Genomic DNA, 20,695 nt, shown 5'->3' with positions numbered 1-20,695 from the left:
CCACCCTGGTAAACCTGCCTAAAACTATGCCCCATTCATGCTGGTTTAATCCCTGCCAAGCGTAATGTTATCAACTAACCACCTTCTAGAACTCAATCTCCTTACAGGAGAACTTAGGCCAGCAGAGCCACAGACTTTACTATTTCACTTCGGTTTGGGAATGAGGTCAGAAAATGTCAGCCTCTAAAATGGAAGCTAAGAGAATCATCGTAAAATAATCAACTACTCAAATAACTGCTTTAACAGATGGTAGGTATGGTGGTTCTTACAAGAGTGCTTCCTGTCCACCCTCAACCCCCCACCGCATGCCTGGAAGCAACTGAAAGTCATCTGTGCTGTATTTCTGATTTCACATGTTTTTCTAAGCCGGTGTCACTTCTGCTGTGGAGATCTTGTAAAGGCACTAAACCCAGGACCGAGAGCTCTCGGGTCAAGTCCTCCACTTGCACTTGGTGGCAGTGGCGTGTGGTGGTCACATCTCTGAGACGCAAAACCTTCGTCCTAGGGCAGAAACTCAAAAGTCTGTTGTGGGAGAAGCATGAACACAGGTGTCTGCCCCATCTTAACCTCCACTATTTATTTGCTATAATAATATATATTTTTTGCTATAATAATTTTTCAAAAAAAAAAGGTATTCCATATTGGCTACCCCCACCCACCGACCCCAAAATGAGTCTGAGTCTGCAGAAAAATCACTCAACTAGTGCCTGAAGCACATAGCCTGTGCTAGTCTTAGCTAACCATCCAATGCCTGTGCTATTTGGATGGTGGCGTATGGTCACATCATTTCCCCCGCTTTATTGAGTAAAAATGTCTCTTATGGAAATGGAAAAGCTCATGAAGAAAGTAAGTGTTTTGGGTACCTGGGTGACTCAGCTGGTTAAGTGTTAAGTGTCTGCCTTTGGCTCGGGTCATGATCCCAGGGTCTTGGGATCGAGTCCCATATTGGGCTCTCTGTTCAGTGGAGAGCCTGCTTCTCCCTCTCCCACTCCCCTCGGTTGTGCTGTCAAATAAATAAATAGAAATCTTAAAAAAAAAAAAGAAAAGAAAAGAAAGTAGGTGAGTTTTAAAGGCCTAGGAAATCCCCTTAGAAGAAAAAAAAAATGATAATATATTGAGAAAGGTGATCATATAAAAGAATCCTGGCCAAACACGTGTTCCCCCTTTATTTGCGTATGGTTTTTTGCACTGGGTGACAAAACAGAACTTGGAAAAAGTGTTGGTTCCACAAAGTTTGATGGTGCTCTTGAGTGTGGCATGCTACTTTTATAAAGCCAGTGAAATCCTTGTATGGAGGGTGCACAACTGGTCAGCGCGATGCCCCTAAGCACATGTTGCTACAATGGGCAGCTTAGATGCCTTGGGAGGGCTGGAAAGTGCTGGAGCAGAGGGAGGATTTGGTGAAGAATTCGTTTTGAAGCAAGCCTGGAAGGTTCATGATTTAAGAGCCACATAAACACACTTTGAAGAGAGCAGGTGAAGCAACTTCCGTTTTCAGTGAGGCAGCAGCATCTCCCCCAGTGAACCACAGTCATGCCTGAAGGTGGTTTTATCACAGAACAAATTTCCAATCTTGCTCAACCTGAGCTTTTTAAAAAGAAAACACACGCCATCTGTTACATTTATTTCAGAAGGTGAGAAAAAAGTTCCAGGACATAATGCATCTACAGATAAGCTAATCCTACTCTTTTGGCTGGTAACTGTGAGGCTCATGTAAACCAAAACCTTTGTGGTACATCATTCCAGAACCCCAGGGCTCCTGGGTAATGCTGAAGAGCGCACGGGCTGCTACATGACATTCACACTGTGGACCTGAAGAAGGAAAATCTTTTCTAAGAGGCTGGTCTAAAGATGATGCTTTTGAACATTCTTCTAGAGCCTTCAGTTAGAAATAATACCTGTGTAGTCTTGTGGCTTTTCTGCATCTTTAATGTGGCCGTTACATGAAGGAGGTCCCCACAACCTTGAAGACACATTAGCTGATGATAAGATACATGACGTGGAGTGCTCACAGGACAAGATTTTGATGAAGGATTCATGGTAGAGTTTTTACCAAAAAGGCACATGATACACTGATCAGGCTTGGAGAGAAACATCACCACCAATGACAGATGAAATAGGGAAAAAAATGGCTCCAGAAATTTTGCTGACCATCAGGGTTTTGAGAGGCTGCTGCTTCAAAGCCAAGTCTTTGACTTTGCTAAGGAGCTTAGAGAAAGCAAAGCGGGTAGTAAAAATATTGAAGTATTAGCATCACTAATGAAGAGCAAGGACTTACTACTAAGAGACTCTTTCAAAGTGATGATCATTATTGGTCTGAGGTAGGGGAAAAAGTGGACAACCTCCTTCATTTGAATGCCAAATCTTTAAAACGGAGGCCATACAGATACAATGATTCTCGGGTGAGGGAGCAGGATCCTGCTGTGAACAGAAGCACCGTGTTAACACACACAGCTACAAGCAGCATCTCAGGCTGCCGGCCGAGGAATGCACACAGATTCCCATCTCAGTCATCTCTCAGCTTCCAGCTCATACCATCCACTTCTGGGATATTAAGTGCCAAGAAGAAGACTGTCTGCCAGTGTCTTGAATTTGGACAATGGACGAATCTGACATTTGTTTCCCTCACACCAATACTGTCCTCTCCCCTGCTCGTCTGCCCCTCCACCCCCGCCGCCACCCTGCAAACCTTCAATGGTACGCAAGCAATCTGAAAAAGGCTTGGTTTATTGTGTTTTACCAAATGCTAACTGCATTCATTATATAACTCCATACATTATTTCACTACATTTTAAAAATTTTATAACAAGTTCACTGAAGCATGATGCAATTTTTCTCTAATACTGTACAATACTGTTGTGTACTATACACAAGCATGTCCATCAGTGAGTTTGTGGAGAGCTAAAGATTAGGTTTTAAAGGCTTTATGACATGAAAATCCTTGACAGTTATTAAACAGATTTTTAAGCGTTTGAGTAATTGGTTCAGGTTCTTAGATAAGGTGAGATACACATTATTTGTTCCCTTTAACATAACAGAATACAGAGCCTTACAATCCCCAAATCTCCTTTCTGGCACTCTCTCAGGAATGGCATGGAGGTGAGTATTAAGAGACACACGTGTACGAGTGTTTGGGAAACTGTTCTATGCCACATAAATGTAAACTACTGTCATTTTCAAGTAAAATCAGAGAGTAACAGAATTTCCCTGCCGCCGGAAGAGTCCTCTTGGGACTCATCTAGTCACACCTGCTTACTGAATGGATGAGGACCCCGGCCCACAGACAAGCTGCTCAAAATCAGGCGGGAGTCAGTTACTGACCCAAGGACAGAATCTGAGGCCAGCAAGGGGCTCTTTTTTCTCCCCTGTGTAATCTTATCTTGTAAAATACTAACTGCTTCTTGGTGCTGGGACTGCTATGCCCTTTAAAACTTTTCAATTATCAGGCGATTATAATAAGAGGACTCTACCTCACACTGAACTTGGCTTACTGTAGGAGACTCAATAGCATTTGTTGATAAAGCAGAATTCTGAGGTTGAATCATTAAAGTTCATCTTGGTCACTCCTCTCTCGTGAAGAAACCCAACGACTTAGAATCACCTCCTGTAACCAATGAAAATAAAAAGGTGACTAAAAATTTCAAGAACAGAAATGAAAGAACATGCTAGGCCTGTGGGATCACAGCAACATTTCACAAAGAACCGTCTATAGAATGATGATATCCACTCCCATTCCTTGTCACTGAAACACCTGGGGCTAAGGGGAAGGTAGCAATACACACCTTCCATGCAAATACCATCTGCCGTAATCACACCAAGATTTTAAAAGCTAAACTTGTGTTGGCAGTGGTATTCCATTAGCACATTGCAGGAACAGGAGTGCCGGTATGAAAGCGAGCCTTTACCATTAGAACCAGCTCTGAGACTGTGCTGGTATATCCAGGCCAGCACTAAGAAGGGAGCAGTGGGCTGGGCTGGCACACGAAGAACAGCTAACCTAGGGGGTGCGAGCAGGGAAAACTGCTCAGATGAGGCACGGGCACTGGGGCTGACTGGCAAGGCTGCAGCAGGACAGAGCAGTGCGAACAAGAAAGGGTGCAAGGTGAGAGACAAAGAAAACTGACAATATGCTAGATGTGGGGGAGCAGTCACAGGCAGGGCGAGGGGCAGAAATAGTCACTAATACTGGGTAACAGGATGGCCGCCGTGGCGGAGAACACCTGCCAGAAGACTCAGAAGCCAGACAAGAAGTTCAAGTGGGAGAGTGAGTTAGCAGCACCACTTTAGTTTCTGGGACTGAGACCTGGGGGAGGTCTGGCCAGGAGGTCCCAGGCCGTCTGTAAAAGCAGCATCAGCTGGATGGTGGGGAATAACGGAAGCCAAATGACACAGCAGAGAAAGTGGCAGCAGGAATTACGGAGGAGTGAGAGTGGGCTCAGCAGGGAGAGGGCCTCTGCGGGGGCTTCCTGTTACCAAGGAAAGATGGTTTTCATTTTTTTTCTTGGGACCACATGTTCCAGAGGACACAATATGATGGATGGAATCTTTGGGATGCCATGAGTCTGTCTCTGAGTTTACCTACCTGAACTTTAATTTGTTTCATACATTCTGGGGACTCCATCTCTTTGTTAGTCATGGTAGAGGGTTTAATCAAATAGCACAGCATCAGTTCCTATTGAGAGATGAAGAAAATGTCCACATTCCACACAATAACAACATAAATTTCGGTGCAGGAAATGCAGGCAGGCTCCATTCCCTCCCATCGTGCGCTCTTGGAAACTTACAAAGCACATTAATTACCTCCTAGGAACATGACTGGGCCTGAGGGCTAGACTAAGGACCTGCCATTTAGTCATTGTGGACATGGCAAGAGAATGCAAATAAAGCAAATATATGGGTTATAAACCCAGTATTTAAAATATTAAATATATGCAACAAGTCCCATAAAGTGGGTCTAAAAGTACTAAAAGCAGTATAGACTCCCTATTTCTAACAGACAATGTTGCTTTTTATAGGCCATGCATAAGCAACTTAACCTGGACTCAAGATTGTTTCCACCTGGCCTCTGCTGGACCTTCTGGTCTCCCCTGCCACCGCACCTCTAAGAGCACTGGGACACAGCCAGAGGGGGTTCACAATCTGTGTTCAGTTAGCAAACTTTTGGATGACAGAGAACACACAAAGCTTTCATCCTTAGTAGTTCTGGTGTAAGATGAAATTTCCTGCCTATCTTGATGGCTGCAGAATCCAGCAGAACACAACCAGGCAGTTGGATGACTGTGGGTTTAAATCCCAATTCTGCATATAAGCTGTGTGATCTTGGCTTTGTCGCTCAGGATCTGATTCTGATTGATTCCTCACCCTTAGCGATGAGGATAACAACACGGTGGTGAGAAAACACGTACAGTGTTCAGCCATAAATATTAATATCCTTCCTTTCTCTTCAAGAGATCTGCTAGCTCTGAAAAGAAATTTACCAATGTTTTGACTCCCTTGTGAATGTGTGTGAGTGACTGTTGAGCATATGCTGACAGCACTTCTGGGGAGGAAGGCAAGGCCCACCTACATCAATCACTACAGGAAATTCTGAAGCTCAATTCTTGGAGCTCAGCACGAGTGGGTGATGACAGGGAAAGTGAGAGGAGGTCAGCTTCTAGCCCCTTCTCGCTGGCAGGTGTGAAGTTCCTACAGATGACTTCTATGATTCTATTACATTTAATAAAAAAAAAAATCCAACCATTTTAAGGGACACATGAATGTGAAAGCTGATGTTGTTACCTTGGAGACATTAACTGAAACTCTGCTCAAGGCAGCCAGTGACCTCCAACTGAAAGGTCTGCGAAGAGAGCCCTCAAAATTGTCATCGACCAACTCAATAATGACAGAGTAACTGGAAAACACAGAAGGCATTATAAAAATAAACAGCATGAAATCAACCTCTTTAAATGAATAATGCTTATTCTACCAAGTACAAAGATACAGAAAATAAAACATACATCATCTAATCCTAAATGTCCTTGCAAGTTATTGGGAAAAGTATTAATGAAAACGTTTGCTTTACATTAAAAACTTTCAGGCTCATCTCAACACTGACAAGGAGAGAACAGAAATGTTGCTTCCAATAAGAAAGCCATGAATTCACTTAACTGTTTAGATATTAACACTCACTGATATTAAGATGAACAATTACTGCAATAGATTAACTAAAAGTGTAACACTACATACAACACATTTGTCATAACCTATTCATTATTTTACATATAGTACAACAATGTTAATGTATAAGGCACAGATTTAGAGCATCTATTCCTAATAGGTCAAGAGAAACACGACTGTAATAGTTTCTGTGGCACTGAAAATTACACTGGAAGACAGAAATTTCCTCCTGTTCCTTTAAACGATAAACTTATTTAAAAATCACTCCAAACCTTGCGTGGTAAAATGGAGGGCCTTTTCGATACAACACTGCAAAGAAAAAGAAAGAAAATGTATAACCACTTGAAATCAAAATCTTATTAGTGGCATTTTCTCTTCTCTAAAGAGACATAAATACCCGATTATCTGTATATGGGTAATCTGCAATATGCCCTGTGGTCTATTTTTAAAACCCAAACTGTTTTCTTCCCCTGGAACAAAAAGCAATTAGTAAAGCAAATCTGTGGCCAGGATCCTAACAATTTTATCTCATCCTCACCTCACAAATGAAATCCAAATTCAAATACAAGTGATTTTGGTCTTGCCTCTTGTCTTATACTCTTCCAGAGTGAGAATGTGAAATGATGTTAAACATGCGAAGTACAGGGGCGCTTGGGTGGCTCAGTGGGTTAAAGCCTCTGTCTTCGGCTCAGGTCATGATCCCAGGGTCCTGGGATCGACCCCCGCATCGGGGGGTCTCTGCTCAGCCGGGAGCCTGCTTCCTCCTCTCTCTCTGCCTGCCTCTCTGCCTGCTTGTGATCTCTGTCTGTCAAATAAATAAATAAAATCTTAAAAGAAAAATGCGAAGTACATATAATGTTGACCAATATTTTGTTATTAATTTCAAATCAAAGTAATTCAAAGGGTCTGAGCTACTCCAGCCAGGTACAAGCTGGCTGGAGTTTTGGTGCTAGAGATGAGTAAGAATCATCACTACTTTTTAAGAAATTCAGTCAGGTGGGGAAAACAGTCATGTAATCATACAGGCCATTTGGAGATGAGTCTGCCCTTCTGTCAATCTGTGGAGGTCGAAAGCCAGTGCCCACAAGAGCCTGGGGCAAGGACTCTGACCTGGAGAATCTTGAACTGCATAGGGAACCCTTCAGAGGCACAAAGTCTGTGGTAAGTCTGTTTATCAAACTCATTCCCTCTCTTTCTAGGCACGTGGCTAGATCATGTCCTTCAGTCTCCCAAGCAGCCAGGCTGGCCCATAAGACCCTGCCATGTACCAAGCCTGTACTTAGTCCTTTTAGAAGATGACCTTCAAAGCCATCTGGTGAAGACCACGGAGGCATAAGGAAGGCGGCTAGACTCCTGAAGCACCTTTGGGAGTTGATCTGCATCACCACTCAGAGATACCAGTTTTCAGATTGCACATGAAAAATTAACTTCTGTTGTTAAGCCTCGGAGATCTGGGGTTTATATGTAACTACAGGTATAAAATTATCTTTACTAATACACAATTATATCTATAAGCTTGTGACTATCCCCAGTGCAAAATCAATGCAGGCAAGCTTTTTATCCTTTGAGGAATTGAGAAAATTTTCCTTTTTGGCCATGCCAGTACTATAGCTAATCACATTTCCCTTAGGCTCAGCAAGCTCAGAGCCAACTTGACAGCATGAGTAGTAACCCGTAGGCCCATGGACATCACAGCAATCCTTCACCTAGACTACATTTACGAGGGTCATGTTTCCTTCTTACTATGATATTTCCTATTTAAATTGTAGCCAAAGGATTTGGCAAGTCAGCTCAAATTCACTGTGTGTTAAGGGGACAAATTTAAGTAAATACCCTAACATACAATCCTCAGCTTTCTGAGATGTGGTGTAGGGAAGGAAACCATGTACTGGAATGAACTTGAATTCAGGAGTTTTGCTACCTGCCTGGTTTCTGCCACTCATGGTTGTATGACTTCAAAAAAGTTACTAACATCTCTGAGCCTCAGTTTCCAAAATTGCAACATGAAGAACAAGGGGCAACTGAGATCTTTTCCAGCACTCAAATACTATTACTTACGATCAGGCACACATCTCTAACATGCTTCTGGGACACTAGAACATTACATAGCTGGAAAGCAGCCTCCACCCCTAAGTTGGATCATTTCAGATGACTGATAAGGTTGGTGGTATAGCTTACAAGTTACAAGCATGAACAGCAGCATCAGACCCAGGTTCAAGTCTTTTCAGTGTCAAGACCAAAGGACAACACCTTGTGTTTCAATCTCCTTCTTATAAAATCTGGGGGTAGTAATTGAAGATAGAGTTGTCGGCACAGTGGCTGGCATAAAGTGAGGGTTCAAAATGCTACCTGGGATAGTATTCATAATGATGACAGCGTCTTCAGAGTGAACAATAAAATCGTTTTACAAAAATGCCTCTCAAGCAGAAAGATGAAAACTTTCGAAGTCTAAGAAATCCTGGGCATTAAAAAACAAAGTCTGAGAGAATGGGAAAAAGAGAAAGCTCCTTCTTATAAATGTAAGCCAGACATGGCATGTGGAAGGAATGACAGAATTAGAAAATGATCAGGGAAAAAACCAATCTGGGCAACCATTATAATTATTGGGGATGCAGATATGCACAGTCTCATCCACCCATTCGTTGTCAATTACAAAAGGAAATACACAATTTTACAATGGATATATGATAATGGTCACTTTAGCCAGCTAATCAAACTTAGTATCATCAACAGTGGGACAGCCTGACATTAAGTACCTCCTGACGGGGTACAATACCCACAGCACAGACGCAAGCCAAAGAATGTGAGCCAGAGTCTAATCATGAGGAAACAAACATATCTAGAATGTGGGATATCCTATAGGACTCTTCAAAAAAAAAAAAAAAAAAAAAAAGTCATGAAAACCAAACAAGGTAGAAAAACTGTTATAGATTTAAAAAAAAGCTAAAGAGGTTGTGGTGGGGTGAATGGTGGCCCCCAAAAGATACATTCATGTCCTAATCCCTGGAATCTGGGAGGTGGCCTTCTTTGGAAAGGGCTCTTTGCAGAGATGGAGTGATGCCACCATAATCCAAGGGATGCCCGGTGCCACTAGCTGCTGACGATGCAAGGGATCAATGTCCCCTACTGCCCAGCAGACTGCCAGCCTCCAGAGCTGTGAGGAAATGAATTTCTGTTGTTTTAAGCCCCCCAGACTTTGGTAATCTCTTATGGCAATCCTAGCAAAATAAGAGAAACCTAACACCAGATGTGATACATGAACTATGAGTAGAGCCTGCATTAAAACAACAACAAAATCCCCATAGCTGCAAAAGACATTTGGGGGACAACAGAGAGAAATTCAAGTTTTCTGGTATTTTGATGATACTCTAAGTTCTGATTTCTCTCAGGTGTTGCACGGTGTTATAGTTATGTAGGAGAATGTCCCTATTCTCATGAGTTGCATGTAGAAATACTATGGGTTGTGTGAGCAGATGTGGAAAATGTTAATAAAAATATTTAAAATGTGGGGCACCTGGGTGGCTCAGTGGGTTAAGCCTCTCTGCCTTCGCCTCAGGTCATGATCTCAGTGTCCTGGGATGGAGCCCCACATCAGGTGCTCTGCTCAGAAGGGAGCCTGCTTCCTCCTCTCTCTCTGCCTGCCTCTCTGCCTACTTGTGATCTCTCTGCCAAATAAATAAATAAATAAAAATATATTTAAAATGTTTAACTTGAAAAATAAGCCAAGAGAGTGGTTTAGGAAAGAACCAAGACATGGGAAGAAGGCACAGCTCTTTGTTTGTGGTGAGTACAGAGGAGCTGCTCTGATGCCTCTTCCTGGATGCAGAACCAGCTATCACTCTCTGAGCTGGGTGTCATGACTAGGGAGGGCTCCTCTGGTCTCTGGGAACCAGGTACTCTGCTGGCTTCTAACGTCTCCCATCATTCCACTTGTCTTGAGACTTCTAATTCATAGGCAGCTATGAAATTACATGACCCAACTCAGTCAGGGTGGGAGGGAGGCTTAGGAGTAACTAGATCTTAAGTCAGTCACGTCAACCAGTAGCTGCATGTGTCAGAAAAAAAATATACACCTGGAGCTGGTTTTCAGCTTTCTGGCCAGCAGAAGCAGTCTGGTGTGGTGGAAGCACACGGAGCTTGGACCCAGACAGAGCCAACCTCCACACTTACTTGCTGGGGGACCCCTGGCAACTTCCTTGAACCTTCTAAACTATAATTTCCCCAGTGTCTTATAAAAGGAAGTGAATGCCATATGCCTCACAGGAGTATTAAGATTAAATAAGATGAAGGAAGAAAAGCACCAAGGCAAAGTGCTGGGTCACCATGAGAGCCAGCAGATGTGGGAACCTTTGGGTGGGGAATATAAGGAAAGGCTCCCACTTGGTTTCTAATCTGGTTTTCACCAGTGGGTGATCAAGGTCAAGTAGCTCAGCAGTTGAACTCAATTTGAGATCCATATCATTTGTTCCGAGTACTGCTCCTGGAATGAAAAGGGATTGACAAGATTTATTCAAGGGAAGAGTTTCTTGATAAGATGTGAATTTCATAATGGCCCTTTGTCATGGGTCATTACCTCTTTAAGCAGAAACAATAGTTATGAGGGGATGTCCTGGGCTTAACCTGTGTTGACAGCTCTAGGATATGCCTGATTTGGTCACTGGCCCTTAAAATTAAAATAATATTATTGTTAAAAACCATCGGGCACCAAGCGCCTGTGCCTAGAGCAGAGGAAAAGCTTAGGAAGCTGTTTCTCTTTTCTTTTCTTTAAAAAAAAAAAGATTTTAAGTAATATCTACACCCAACATGGGGTTTCAACTTAAAACCCTGAGATCAAGAGTTGCATGCTCCACCAGCTGAGCCAGCCAGGCACCCCAGGAAGCTGTTCCTCTTATCCCAGGCTAGCACTGCTTGTGAACCCCTGCTAAAGCAGGAAATGTGAAGACACCCCTCATGTTGCTGCTGGTCCAGAAACCTGGTCTCACATTAATTATACAAGCAGCTCAAAGTACATGATATGACCCAGCTGTGGCAAAGGCCTCCAGGGAGTTGGGAAATAACAGTTGTTTCATTTCTTTAAAAAAAAAAAAAAATCTGTCCTTTCAACCATCCCTATTAGGCGATTTGTTTTAAAAATGACTCTTCAGGGGCGCCTCAGTGGCTCAGTCTTTAAGCCTCTGCCTTTGGCTCAGGTCATGATCCCAGGATCCTGGGATTGAGCCCTCCATCAGGTTCCCTGCTCAGCGGGAAGCCAGCTTCTCCCTCTCCCATTCCCCCGACCCCCAGCCTCTTGCTGTCTCTCTCTCTCTCTCTGTCAAATAAATAAATAAAATCTTAAAAAAAAATTAATAAAAAAAATGACTTCACAAATATGGCTTATAATTGAAAGTACATCAGTCATCATACATGATCATACCTCAGGTATGCTTAGAAGGCACTCAACAAAGGCCCCCTTCCCCTGCAATTTTTAATTTATTTTTTGTAAAGATGGTGGTATCCATGTTATATGATGAGCAAATGGACACTCAGAGAGATGAAGTAACTTGCCTGAAGCCACACAGTAAAGAGAAAGAGCTGGCTGTGAGGCCAAAGAGCTCTTTTGACTAGTCCCATGCCATCTCTGAAAGTAAGCGGGCAGCCTTGTTAACTGGAAAATTCTAACTCAAATTTCACTCATACAATGAGAAAGCTGAGGAAGACCTGCCAAGCGTTTGCACCAAACAGCTATTCTTACAAGAGAATGAAAAGGAGAACAGGGTGGGAAGCCAATGAAGGAAAATGAAACAGGCACATAACTTATTTAAGCATCGTGAACTGTAGCGAACACAATTATGTGGAAACCCAACAAGCTAATCTCAAGCTTATCCTGGTCATTTGTGTGCTAACCCTAAGTCAGTGTATCTGTACCTGAAATCCAGGCATGGAAGAAACAAAAGAAGCCATTTATCTTAGAGGATTAGGAAATCTTTAACCTTCATTTTGGACTGCTGACACCCTCCTTCCCTACTAAAGAATTTAATGAAAGAGGTGGACTCTTGATCAGAAAAACACACCAATCTACAAACACAGTATTTTATGCTAGGGTCTCCTGAAGACTATCCTATGATTTCAGGTTAAGCACAATTTTATAACACTTAAAATTAAAAAAAATTGAATTGGTTTTGTGTGTTAAAAAAAGAAAAAGGCTCAGAACACATGAAACAAGCATATGACACAGCTCAGAAGACCTCAGGGCCATGACTTCTCAGAAGATTTCTCAAAGAGCTTGACATTTTTATTTGAGCCTCATAATTCTGAAAACATCTAGGAAGCACCCTCACTTAGCAGATGTAGAAAATGAGTTTGAGGGACTTAGCAGTGAAACAAGTGCTGGAAGGGACCCCAGGACCTATGTCCATTCACCTGGGCCTGTGGCTTTGAGGGCTGCTTACATTAATGACAACTCCAAATTTATATCTGAAGGCATTCCTGTGCTCTAGAATCATTTTCCAGGTATGCAGGCATTATCCCTGATTCCTCTTAAATGAAATTCTGACATCCAATCTGTCTGCAGGGCTAGTTGGGCTCAGTTTTCCTAATTAAGTCTCTCTGCTTCATTTTCGTCCCTGACCCACCCCACTGTCCATTAGTAACAGAGACGACAGAGGGTCCTGTTCATTTCAAGACACTTCTTTGCTCAAAATCTCCCAAGACTTCCAATCACCAGAAAAACAACCAGGCCCTACATGCTCTGTGTAAGCCCAACTTAAAGACATCACCTCAAGTCACTCTCCCCCTGGGATCTCCAAATTCTAAACACTGTCTTTATGCTGTTCCTGAGACTTCCCTGCCTCAGGGCTTTTGTGCTTGTTCTTTACCTTGTGCCTACTATGTTCTTCACTCTTCCCTGGGATCTCTAAGTTCTAGACACCCTGTCTTTACATTGTTCCTGAGATTGACCGAGCTCATTCCTGCCTGAGGGACTTTGCACTTGCTGTTCACTTTGTGCCTACCCTGTTCTTCCCCAGATTCTCAAGTGACCTGTTCCCTCACTGTGGTCATATTTTTGTTTGTGGTCACATCTTTTCAGAGTCCTTTCCTAACTAATTTTCTTCACTTTCTATCCTTTACTCTGTTTTATTTTTCTTAGTATGTAATAGCCCCTGAAATTACATTATACATTTACTTATTGGCTTATTCATCTCCCCAGCCAGAATGCAAGCAGCTCCATCAAGGCAGCTTTGTGTTAGTCTCATTCACCTCTGCATTCCTGGCCCCTAAGAACACCTGGCCCATAGAAGACTCTCAGTAATTATCTGTTGACTGAAGTGCTCATCTGGTCCAGAATCCTTACTTCAAGATAAGAGGAGGCAGTTTCTAAGAGTCTGGACTTCAGAATTCAAAGCCAAGCTCTGTTAAGTTGCTGACCCTGGAAACTATTAGAGGCAAATGACCCATTCTCTCACAATCATAATCAGAAAAAAAAATTAAATAATAAGAGTATCAGTCGCATAAGATTGCTTTAGGGATTAAATGAGATAATTAATTTTAAAATGCTTGACACATAGTAAGTGGTCAACCAAAGGATCGGTGGGATTATTAGGATTGTATGATCATTCTCACTTGTCAGATGAGACAATTGAGGCCTAGAGGATAAGAGACTGCCCTGTATCACACAATCACATGGCTAATGAGAGGAGGGGAATGAGGGATATAAAACTCTTTTCTCAGATTACAGAGCAGGTGAGAAGAAAACCTGAATACTTGGGGCTACAGGCTTCTATCTCCAGGCTTTCCCCTTAGACTTCCTTTTCGTTCCTTCTGGACAAACCCTCCACCCCAACCCAAATATTTTTATCTAAGCCAAAATGAAGGTATCATTTTAGGAAAAAACCAGCAACAGTACTTATTACCAATTCAGTTTTCACCCTGAGAACCAGCATTCTACCGATTCAGGAAGTACTTACATAAATCTGTCCCATACTTAAGTCCCACTTTGGGCACCCAGCCCTTGCTTCTGAAGTAATGGTATGCCATGTATGTAGTCCTGAATGTGGGCTGAACTGCAGTGAAAGCTTTCCAGAGCTTCAGGATTGTTAAAGGCTCCTAATGTTAGTGAAAGAAAAAAAGGGCATTATTATGTATGTTTTTGCTCGTCATCAAGCCAGTGAACTGACATCTGTACCAGCAGTAAACACACACAGCACCCATGACCGACGGGCTTAACAGAGAATCTAGGCCTGTGCTACCCAGTGTGGCAGCACCAGACACAGGCCAGAAGGGAGATGGGCCTCAGGTGGAAAATACACAGCGAATTTCAAAGACTCGGTAGGAACACAAGAATGATATATTGAGTTCAAGAAACTCTGTAAATAATAAGACTTTTTTTCTTTTAACCCCTTCAATGCGGCTACCAGGAAATTTAAAATGAATCATGCAGCTCCTGTCTGAGGTTTATATTCACTTCCATCAGAGAGCACTGCTCTGGGAAGGGCCTCCATGCAACAGCAACATCTGAGATGAGGAGGAAGCAGCCAAGTAGAAGGGGGTGATTGGGGGTACCGGGGGCAACAGAGGGGACTGGGGGGGGTGGGGATGGGGGGAGCCTGGAGCAGCAGGGGGACTGGGGGTGGCGGTGGGTGTTGCATGAGAACACTCCAGGGAGAGGAGTGAGCGAGTGTCAGGTGCTTGAGGGCAACAAGTCCGCCAAAGCTGGAGGGCAGGATGTCCCAAACATTTCACTGACCCAAGTTGAGTAGCTACTGTATGTCAGGCCACATTCAGGAAATCAAAATATAATTTTATAAAAGCTTAAAAAAAGATGCCCCATTTAGTCTTTGGAACTAAAGAATTTATCTCATGGCACAAATGAATAATGCAACTGCTTTAAAGAGAATTCTGTTCCTAACGGAGGGTATGAAGAGACGGAGAATGGCTTGGTTCTGGGAACATTTAATTCATTTAACTGGTTTAAGGCTCAGTCAATGAAACCTGTTCAGTTTGTCTCAGCTTGAGATTTTAAATCCATAAATATGAAATACAGTTATTTTCTTCCTTTCTTCTGCTCCTTCTTCTTCTTCTTTTAATTGTTCCTAAGGTAGAAACTCCATACATATGTGGCTTTTAAATTCCAAAGCAAAGAAACACTCAGCACTCTCGTAATAAGCAACGGTCTCATAAGGAAGGCTGAACTTCCAGTATGGAGAGCCCACCATGTTACAGAGGGTGAGGATTCTAGGTAGCAGTGGAATATTCTCAAGAATTTCAACTAAGGCCCAGGAGAGGAGGCAAGGTGGGTTAAGAATGGCCACAATCTGGGAAAATGAGTCTCCCATCAAACATCAAACATCACCCATTTCAAACTACTGGAATACTCTTGAAAAGAATTTATATAATTGGAATTTGATGAATGATAAAATTATGCACTCCCAAGAACAAAACAAAATATGCTTTTCCCATTCTATTTATTGCTCTGCTTACCTTTCTCTTTTTAATTCATTTGAATTATTTGGAATAGATATTATATTCACATGGTCCAAATTCACAAAGCATAAAAATGTACAGTGAAGTCTCCCTTTCTACCTGTGTGCCCAGCCCCCCAAGGTCTCTACGAGAAGGTAAGCCATGGTATCAGCTTCTCGTGGAACTTTCTTCTGAGGGCAGCAGGCTACAGTACACAATAACAGGTTTGGAGATACCTTCACATAGCTTCAAGTATTAATTCTAACCAGACTAGTTGTGTGACCCTGGCTGAGTTACTTACTTCCTCCAAGCCTCAGTTACCTTATCTGTAGAATTCTTACCAGGCAGAGGCAAGGACCAGAAGTACTGCCTGTAAGGTACCCAACACATAGCCTTTACCAAAGGAGGCACTGAACACTGGCAATTGTAATTTTTAGTACTGTTCTGATGCCAATTTCCTGATCATTATCTAAGATATTGTTCTTTTCCTAGCATCTGGGAATGAAATTCAATCTGAAAGAGTCAAACCTGGCTTCTGTCTTAATAATCACAATTCAGGGGGTGCCTGGGTGGCTGAGTTGGTTAAGCGTCTCACTCTTGACTTTGGCTCAGGTCATGATCTCAGGGTGCTGAGATCAAGCCCCACATTAGGCTCCACAAGCAGCATGAAGTCTGCTTGGGATTCTCTCTCCCCTCCCCCTGCTCAAACTTGTAGTCTCTAAAATAAATAAATAAAATCTTATCCCCACCCTAAAAAATCACAATTCAGGGCCCAAAACCTAAACCTAGAGAAAAAATTTAACTCCAATTTCATTCAGTGAAGGTAGGTAAGTTTGTATTATAGCAATATGAAAATTACTACAGCCCGCTTTTAACACCAGGAAAATTTTAAGCAGATTTTATTTAAATATAACATCTTACCTTCTCATAGTAAATACTCAGACATCCCAGAGCATAGACCAGGAAAAAGGCCTAAAAACAGAGCAAGCAGAAAATGTCCATTAGAAACTATCCCACATTCTTGAGAAATTATTTTACAGGTTGATTTTTCTTTACGTCAAGTATAAATTAATGTCCTTAAATCACCTTCAAAAAATGATCACATATTTTTTTTTTTAAGATTTTATTTATTTATCAGAGGGAGAGAGGGGGAGAGAGCAAGCACAGGCAGACAGAATGGCAGGCAGAGGCAGAGGGAGAAGCAGGCTCCCCGCTGAGTAAGGAGCCCCATGTGGGACTCGATCCCAGGACACTGGGATCATGACCTGAGCCAAAGGCAGCTGCTTAACCAACTGAGCCACCCAGGCGTCCCAATGATCACATATTTTTAACAGAAATGTGTTCATGCAAATTTAAGTCTAAGAAGATATGAAAGTCACAAATTGATTAAAAATCAGTAAAAAAGCATTTGTGTATTTTCCATGTATTTTCCCCTTAAAAACCATATAGCTAAACTGAAAAATGATGTAAATAGCTGTAATAATAGAAAGCATTCCTCATTAGATTTTCCTCTGCAAAATTAAATAACCATATTAAACCAAGAAAAAAAATTTACAGGAAGAAATACATAGAAATTTGTGAAAAGTGGGCAGTATAAATTTGGCTTGCATAACAAAACATAGTTTTTCAGTCACCCTTGCTTGTAAAGTGATTTCCCATTAAGTAATCCCTAACTTTACATGAACTTCATTATACAGTAATGTTTTACTTGCACGGGGAGGCAGGAGGAAAAGCAAACAAGGTCAGCTGTAGTTGAGTAAAATCACACTTAGATGGAGATTAAAATAGCCTTTTTTTTTTTTTTAAAGATCTTATTTATTTGATGGAAAGAAAATGAGCACAAGCAGGGGGAGAGGCAGATGAACAAGCAGGGGGAGAGGCAAATGAACAAGCAGGTTCTCCACTGAGCAGGGAGCCGGATTCAGGACTTGATCTCGGAACCCTGGGGACAGGACCTGAGCTGAAGGCAGACACTTAACTGAATGAGCCACTCAGGAGGCCCAAAATAGCTTTTTTTAAAAAAATGTTTATTTTTTTTTAATAATCTCTACACTCAACGTGGGTTTCCATCTCCCAATCCTGAGATCAAGAGTCATATACTTTACACTAACCGAGCCAGCCAGGTGCCCCAATTGCTTTCTGATGAAAGTAAGACAATGCCAAACACTGATGCCACCAAGCACTGTTCACTATACTTGTAGATGGGGATAGGATCCATGTTTACACCCGAACAGACTTATACGAGAATAGTGTGTCCTAGTGGCTAAATGGTGGTTATCAGTAAAACCAGGGTACTTTCTTTATAAAAATGAGGACAGAAGATTAGAACCAAACGAAAACCATTCTGCTGCCTCTGCCTGGCACAGATGAGGGCCTTCTTACACAGTGTGGTGACAGAGATGCAGTCCCCCGCTCCAAGCCTACGCATTTCTGTTCAACAGCATGGTACCGATGACGGGTGCTCACCAAGCATACTTCTTCACTGCCCCAGCACGCACAGCAACAAACCACAAGAGGATTTAGGAGAGCACAGGCCATGGAGGTGTAGGGGGTTTCAAGCAGTGATAAGGTTTGCTAAGGAAACACCTCTGTGATCCCCAGGAATTGCCTGAGTCCACCCCCTGTCATTTTCTCCTATCTCATGCCAATTCTCTTTACAACAGTGGTTCTCAAAGTGTGGTCTGGGGATCCTGGAGTCCCCGAGACCCTTTCAGGAGATCTCCAGGCCAAAACTGCTTCATGAAAAGAACACTTTATTTGCCTTGTTCCTGCTCATTCTCTCCAGAGGCGCTAAGACACGTGGTGTCACACAGACTGAATAAAGAAGCATATGTGGGCATCCAGCTGACTTCTATAAAGCCAGACCTTCAAGCAACTGGCAGAAGGGGAAAACTGCCATTCTTCTCACTGAATTTGTTCTGTTTTATAAGAATGTAGTTCTTTTTCCATAAAATTTTATGTAATATATAAAGGATTTATCATTATTATCTTAAAATGAATTAAAGAACAAATTTCAAAATTGTGTTTTAAAAATTTAGTTTGGCAAAGAGTGACAGATATAACCCACATAAAGATGTTCCTGGGATTGTCAATAATTTAAAAAAAAAAATTTTAAAGTGGCTTGAGAACTACCGCTTTAGGTCCACTCTGGTCTAAACCTAGAGCTTCTCTAAAGATGCAGGTGACCCTGCTTCTCTGGGTCCCAGCTGCCACTCCCTGCCTGGACTTCTCAGAGGCCTTTCTGCTCCATGCATTCTCCATAGTAGCTGGAGCCATCTTTTCCCCACATGAAGGTCACGTGGCTCCCATGACTAAAACCCTCCAAATGGCTTTATGGCAAGGCACGTTGCTTCCCACAGCCTCCAGTCCCTTGGACATCTGACCACTACTCCTTCTGGTCATGTTGGCTCCATGTCTGCCCCTGAACACAGTAAGGTCATTCCTGCCTTCACCTTTTTAAGTGCTACTCCAGTATCTGGCACGTTCTGCCCCAGACGCAAAGGTCACTTCTTGGAGAGGTCTTCCCCTCCGCCCTTGTTAAGCAACCCCCATCCTGATCATCTTCTTCAGAACACACCTTTTTTTTAAAAGAAGATTTTATTTATTTATTTGACAGAGAGAGATCACAAGTAGGCAGAGAGGCAGGCAGAGAGAGGGGGGAAACAGGCTCCTCACTGAGCAGAGAACCTGGTGTGGGGCTCGATCCTAGAACCCTGAGATCATGACCTGAGCAGAAGGCAGAGGCTTAACCCACTGAGCCACCCAGGTGTCCCAGAACACATTTGTCTGAAAAGATCTTTCTTATATGCGCCTCTCCAGCTCGAAAGTCAACTCTGTGAGAGCAGAAACTCTGCTTGCCGTTCCCCTGGCTCAGGAGAGCACCTAACACATGGCGTTTGCTCTGTGCCTGTGCAGAGAGAATCGACCCCGGGTTTATGACACTGCCGGAGTCACTGCAGGCCTGGCTCTCCAGCTCCTTTCTCCTCACGTGGATGCTGCATGCCCCACAGCCCCTTGCAGCTACCTGACAGCCTTCCCGGGAGTCTGATAATCTTACTTTGACCTTTGGTCTTCCTGTGGCACACCACTCACTAATGCAGAGTACCACTGTTTCTCGGATGCACACAAATGGTGGTCAGAAGTTGATACGGAGGAGATGAACCTGGGTTCTCCAACAGTCAAGGGCTTCTCTTTTCGATGTCTCCCAGCCATCACTTCTTAGTTCAGAACGGGACAACAGGGAAGATGAACTCTGGGATGTGGCAGAGCTGGGCTGAAATCTTCATTAACAGCAAGACCCTGCAAGTATCACTTAAGCTCTCCTACCTCACTGACAAAATGGGGCTGAAAATGCCTTATTAAAGATTTAATGAGATGGGACGCCTGGGTGGCTCAGTTGGTTAAGCGGCTGCCTTCGGCTCAGGTCATGATCCCAGTGTCCTGGGATCAAGTCCCACATCGGGCTCCTTGCTTGGCAGGGAGCCTGCTTCTCCCTCTGCCTGCCACTCTGCCCGTGCTTCCTCTCGCTTCTCTCTCTATGACAAATAAATAAATAAAATCTTTAAAAAAAAAAAAAAAGATTTAATGAGATTAAGTCTCATAAAAATTTTAAAGTCTATGCAAAGTACCTAACTGCTCAATTCATTTTAGTATTTGTTAGAATTTAAGTTCTTCAGAAACTTTCCATTATCAGTAAACAAATGTTCCTAAGAACTGATAAAACCAATGCCTCATTAATATTTATTGGCCTAAAATAAATGGTTTTTATGAATGTACACAAACTGCTCATAGGCACTTATTACAGATGGAATGGATCTTAATTCAATTGAGTTGGCTTTATTTGGAATTAAATCATCAGAAGACTGGGGAAGTCCGGGGAGGTAGGTGATTATGTCCCTTGAGATCTCATTAGTAAGCTTTTACTATCAAAGCAAAGTGGAGGGAAGAGTTTAATGATAGTTTTAATATCATCACGAAATCTAGCTAGGTCCCAAAGTGTTATAATGGAAAAACAGTTCTCAGTAACAGATCTTTAAGTCAGCTGTGGAATTATCATACCCAAGCTCCAGAAAAAAACTGCTCTGAATCACCAGAGAAGGGC

At 42.6% G+C, this 20,695-nt stretch overlaps 1 protein-coding gene across 3 annotated transcripts in view; it reads right to left on the bottom strand.

Moving 5' to 3' along the window:
* Positions 1–1,152: 1,152 nt before the first annotated feature.
* The window catches only part of TSEN2 (tRNA splicing endonuclease subunit 2), a 42,588-nt gene continuing 23,045 nt past the window's right edge, over positions 1,153–20,695 (bottom strand). For all 3 annotated transcript variants that reach the window (XM_059390355.1, XM_059390357.1, XM_059390356.1), the window contains 6 exons: positions 16,516–16,566; positions 14,100–14,238; positions 6,429–6,465; positions 5,779–5,890; positions 4,583–4,672; positions 1,153–3,604 (listed from right to left, as the gene is read on the bottom strand). In XM_059390355.1, the coding sequence (XP_059246338.1) occupies positions 3,545–3,604; positions 4,583–4,672; positions 5,779–5,890; positions 6,429–6,465; positions 14,100–14,238; positions 16,516–16,566 (489 nt within the window). In that variant the 3' untranslated portion in view covers positions 1,153–3,544. The remainder of the gene's footprint in view (positions 3,605–4,582; positions 4,673–5,778; positions 5,891–6,428; positions 6,466–14,099; positions 14,239–16,515; positions 16,567–20,695) is intronic.

The sequence above is a fragment of the Mustela nigripes genome, chromosome 2 (assembly GCF_022355385.1).
Source record: "Mustela nigripes isolate SB6536 chromosome 2, MUSNIG.SB6536, whole genome shotgun sequence".
NCBI lineage: Eukaryota > Metazoa > Chordata > Mammalia > Carnivora > Mustelidae > Mustela > Mustela nigripes.
This window is presented reverse-complemented; position numbering and strand designations above follow the sequence as displayed.